At 53.3% G+C, this 4,027-nt stretch overlaps 1 protein-coding gene across 1 annotated transcript in view; it reads right to left on the bottom strand.

Annotated features, from left to right (window-relative positions):
* LOC103253640 (protein SOGA1-like) overlaps positions 1-4,027 on the bottom strand; it is a 102,060-nt gene that overhangs the window by 16,971 nt on the left and 81,062 nt on the right. The window contains exons 3-4 of the mRNA XM_021709505.1: positions 2,113-2,217; positions 728-895 (exon numbers count right to left, since the gene is read on the bottom strand). Of these exons, the coding sequence (XP_021565180.1) occupies positions 728-895; positions 2,113-2,217 (273 nt within the window). The remainder of the gene's footprint in view (positions 1-727; positions 896-2,112; positions 2,218-4,027) is intronic.

Genomic DNA, 4,027 nt, shown 5'->3' with positions numbered 1-4,027 from the left:
CGGCGATCCTTCCGCCTCAGCCTTCCAAGTAGCCAGAATTACAGGCATGCGCTTCCACGCCGGGCTGATTTTTTTTTTTTTAATCGTAGAGATGAGGTCTCACTGCCCAGGCGGGTCTCGAACCCACGGGCTCAGGCAATCCACTCACCTCAGCCTCCCAAAGGCACGGGATTACAGGCTGAGCCACCGAGCCCGGCAGCCTCTCACTTTAAAGCAGAGGGGGTCAGCTACTCACCCGAGGCATACAGCAGACACCAAAGCCCCTTGGCCACACTGGGTTTTGGAGGGAGGCTCTCAGGGTGAGTGGAGGGAACATATCAGAGGCAGGTAGCAGGGGCTTAAAGGAAGCCTCTGAGGAGAGGAGGCAGCAACAGGCCCGGGGGCAACAGGAGGCCAACATGTGTGGAAGGGCATGCCAGGTGCAGACAGGTGTCTAGGCATGCTGACCTTACCTGCAAGCCCACAGAGCCATGGTGGGGCCTGCAATGCTCTCGTGTCCTCTGTCAGTTCCCACCTTCCTGCCCTGACCCAGTGACTCCCATTCCCCACTGTCTCTGATACCCTTGCTGTGTGGTTCTAGGCAAGTCGCTTGCCTTCTCTAGGCCACAGGCTAAGAGGGGTCCTCTGCCTCCAGGAGCATGGCTTGGGCACTCTACCCTCAGACCCAACAGCTAAGGTGTGGCTGAGAGCAAGGGGGGCGCAATGTCTCTGGCAGTGGGGGGCTTACCTGGGTGGCATGGCACTTGAGCTCTGCCCGCTCCGTCTCCCAGGTGGCCTTGGCCTTGGCAAACTGTTGCTGAAGCTCCGTCAGACCACGGCGTTCGTCCCGGAGCAGCCAACACAGTTCCTTCAGCGTCACCTTCATGTCAGCCAGTGTCTTGATATACTCGTTGGGCTGCAGACAGGATGAGGTTGGGTCAGGGGCTTTTGCAGGTGCGAGGAGGGGATCCTGGGCTCAGAGAACTCATCTCAGGGGTCGGCTGGGGGCCTGTCGGGCCTCAGGCAAGGCCTATGACCTCACTAGGTCCCCATGCCCACGAACCGGGGATGACAAGCCCAGCCCCGCCCACCTCCTCGGCTGACATGAGTCCCAAGCCTGACATCAACAAAGCGCTCTGTAGGTATGGTAATACTCATGCATCCTGAGTTTGCGCGGCATGACTTGGCTTTCTGGAAACTCTCCCACTGGGGGTTTTCTCCCTGCTCGGGATCGGCCTCTCTGACCTGCCACAGGCCCAAGGTGCTGTGTGCTCCATGGAGTTGCCCTGACTGAACCTGACTCGGTCCCACATCTCTCTTGGGCTCACTAGTCACGAGACCCAAACAAGCAGCCTACTGATGACATGCATATAAACAGGCACAAACTCCTCCCCCCAAATCCTTGGAGCAGGTGTGTTTAGAACTCAGAACTTTTCAGGATTCAGAATGGTGCCATGGTATTTCCACTGTGTAACATCCCACGTGCAAACACCCTAAGATTTCCCTACAAATATAGGAACAGTAACATGAAACAAGTGAGGGCTCTGTGGCCCAGTGAACATCAGGCCAGGTTTTGCCAACTGTCTGTCCCAGCCCCATCTAGCCCACTGTGTGTGATCCTGAGATCCTGAGCCCACTGCTCTGACCTATGGCTTGGCTTGAGCATTCCTGACCCTAGACCACAAGACCCTTCTTCATGTGATCCCTGCCTGGAGTCCTTGTCCCTATTGTGTACATCCCAAGCCACACCCAATCCCACCATATCTGGCCACGCTGCTACAGACCCAGACTTCTTGGTCCAGAATAGTCTTTTCTTCACTCTCTACTAAGCAAGCTCCTATTCATCCTTCAAAAACCATCAACTATGTCCCTTGCTCTGTGATACTGTCCCCTAATCTCCAGACAGAATTAGTTGCTCTCTCTCCTGCAAATCCACAATCTGGCCTTCTGTCACTGCCCTGGAATTACTTATGTACCACAGTGCACTGAGCATCTGGGGGCCAACGACCAGGCAATAGCGGTCTGCAGCTCTAGTACCCAGGGCTGGGGTTGGAGAAGGCAACAGGATGTGACCACTGAACAGTAAAACGAACGAATGAACAGAACAGGACTGGGAAGGGGCTGAGACCTCACCGTGTTCTGGGTCCAGCTGTCCCCTGCGCAGGCCTTGTTGTCAGCGTGCTGAGCGTTCATCTCCTCTTCCTCCATCAGCAGGTACAGCTCCTTCATGCTGTTCACCTGGTTTTTAAAAACTAGACTTAACGGGGGGTAGGGAGAACCCCCAAATCTTAACTTTGACCTCAGGCACTGTGCAGGCTGAGGAGCACAGCTGGGCAGTCAGGCCCTCCTGGCCACCCACACGTCAATTCTGCCCCAAGGACCAGGAGGCAAGCCTGAGAGTCACCCAGAAATAGCACGTTCACAGGCTGGGCCAAGGGAGGCACTGTGGCTGAAAGGAAAAGGCCGCTCCCCTGAGGACAGATAAGGGCGACTAGAGGTTTGGGTGGATAGTAGGGACACTTCCTGGAAGGGGGTTTGTTGCCTGTGGATTCTGGGCAGGAGCCCGAGGCCAGCCAAGGAGACCAGGGACCTAGTTAAAGCAAAAGGAAGCCACCTTCTGATTGGGTGCTCATTTGTCACTTGTTCCTTCATCATTCATTCATTCACTCAACAGTTATTTCGTGAACACCGTCATGTGCCAAGTCCTGGGTGAGGAGCTGGAGACCAGAGAGCAAGACACACAACAACTTGGCCCCTGCAGCTTACATTCCAGTGGCAGGAAAACAAGTGAATATGGGAAACGTGGCACTCCACGTTGCTAGTGATGTTTCAAACATTCCACTCAAGGTCCTGGAAAGGCCATTAAGGCCTGGAGCCTGGACGAGCTCCCCAGGGGAGTCAGCATAGGTGAAGGAGAGGTGCAGGCCAGGAGCCGAGCCTTGCAGGTGCTGACTTTAAGAGATCGGGTCAGGAGACAAGGTGGAACCAGCGAAGGACACTGAGGTGAGCAATCAGGGAACTGAGGAGCCAATGAAGGGCCCTGTGTCCAGAAGATGCCAAGGCTGCGAAGCACGTGGGGGAACAGGGCCCATCACTGGTCACGAGATCCAAACACACAGCCTACTGATGACCTGCATAGAGCAGGTGCACAACTCCTTCCCCGAAATCTTCGAAGTAGGTATGTTTAGAATTCAGAACTTTTCAGGATTCAGAATAGTGACAGAGTACTTCCACTGTGTAACACCCCCATGTGCAAACACCCTAACTTTCCCCTACAAATATAGGAATATTAACATGAGATGGGATAAGTGAGGGTTCTGTGGGCCAGTAAACATCAGGTAAGGTTTTGCCAGCTATCTGTATTTATTTATTTATTTTGAGTTGGAGTCTCACTCAGTCGCCCAGGCTGGAGTACAGTGGCACACTCATGGACACTGTAGCCTTGACCTACTGAGCTCAGGCGATCCTTCCACCTCAGACTTCCAAGTAGCTGGAACTACAGGAGCATGCTACCACGCCCAGCTATTTTTGATTTATTGTAGAGACAAGGTCTCGCCAAGTTACCCAGGTGGGTCTTGAGCTCCTGGGCTCCTCTTGTCTCGGCCTCCCAAAGTGCTGGGATTACAGGTTTGAGCCATCGTGCCCGTATTTATTTATTTATTTACAGGCTTGAGCCACCATGCCTAGTCTTGAATTTGTTTATTTATTTATCTATTTATTTATTTATTTTTGGGTTGAAGTCTCACCTTGTTGCCCAGGCTGGAGTGCAGTAGAACACTCACTACCACCACAGCCTCAACTACAGACACACACCACCACACATAGCCAGCTAATTTTTTGATTTATTGTAGAGGTGAGGTCTTCTCTAGTTGTCCAGGCTGGTCATGAAATTGTGGGCTTAGGCAATTCTCTTACCTTGGCCTCCCAAAGTGCTGGATTATAGGCGTGAGCCAGTCCTTTGTATTTAAGAGTTGGGGTCTCAGTCGGGCTTGGTGGCTCAGCCTGTAATCCCATGCCTTTGGGAGGCTGAGGTGAGTGAATTGCTTGA

This window comes from Carlito syrichta, unplaced genomic scaffold, assembly GCF_000164805.1.
Source record: "Carlito syrichta isolate Samal-C Ts95f unplaced genomic scaffold, Tarsius_syrichta-2.0.1 Scaffold242717, whole genome shotgun sequence".
Classification (NCBI taxonomy): domain Eukaryota; kingdom Metazoa; phylum Chordata; class Mammalia; order Primates; family Tarsiidae; genus Carlito; species Carlito syrichta.
The sequence above is the reverse complement of the archived record's forward strand: the minus strand, read 5'-3'. Positions and strand labels throughout refer to the sequence as shown.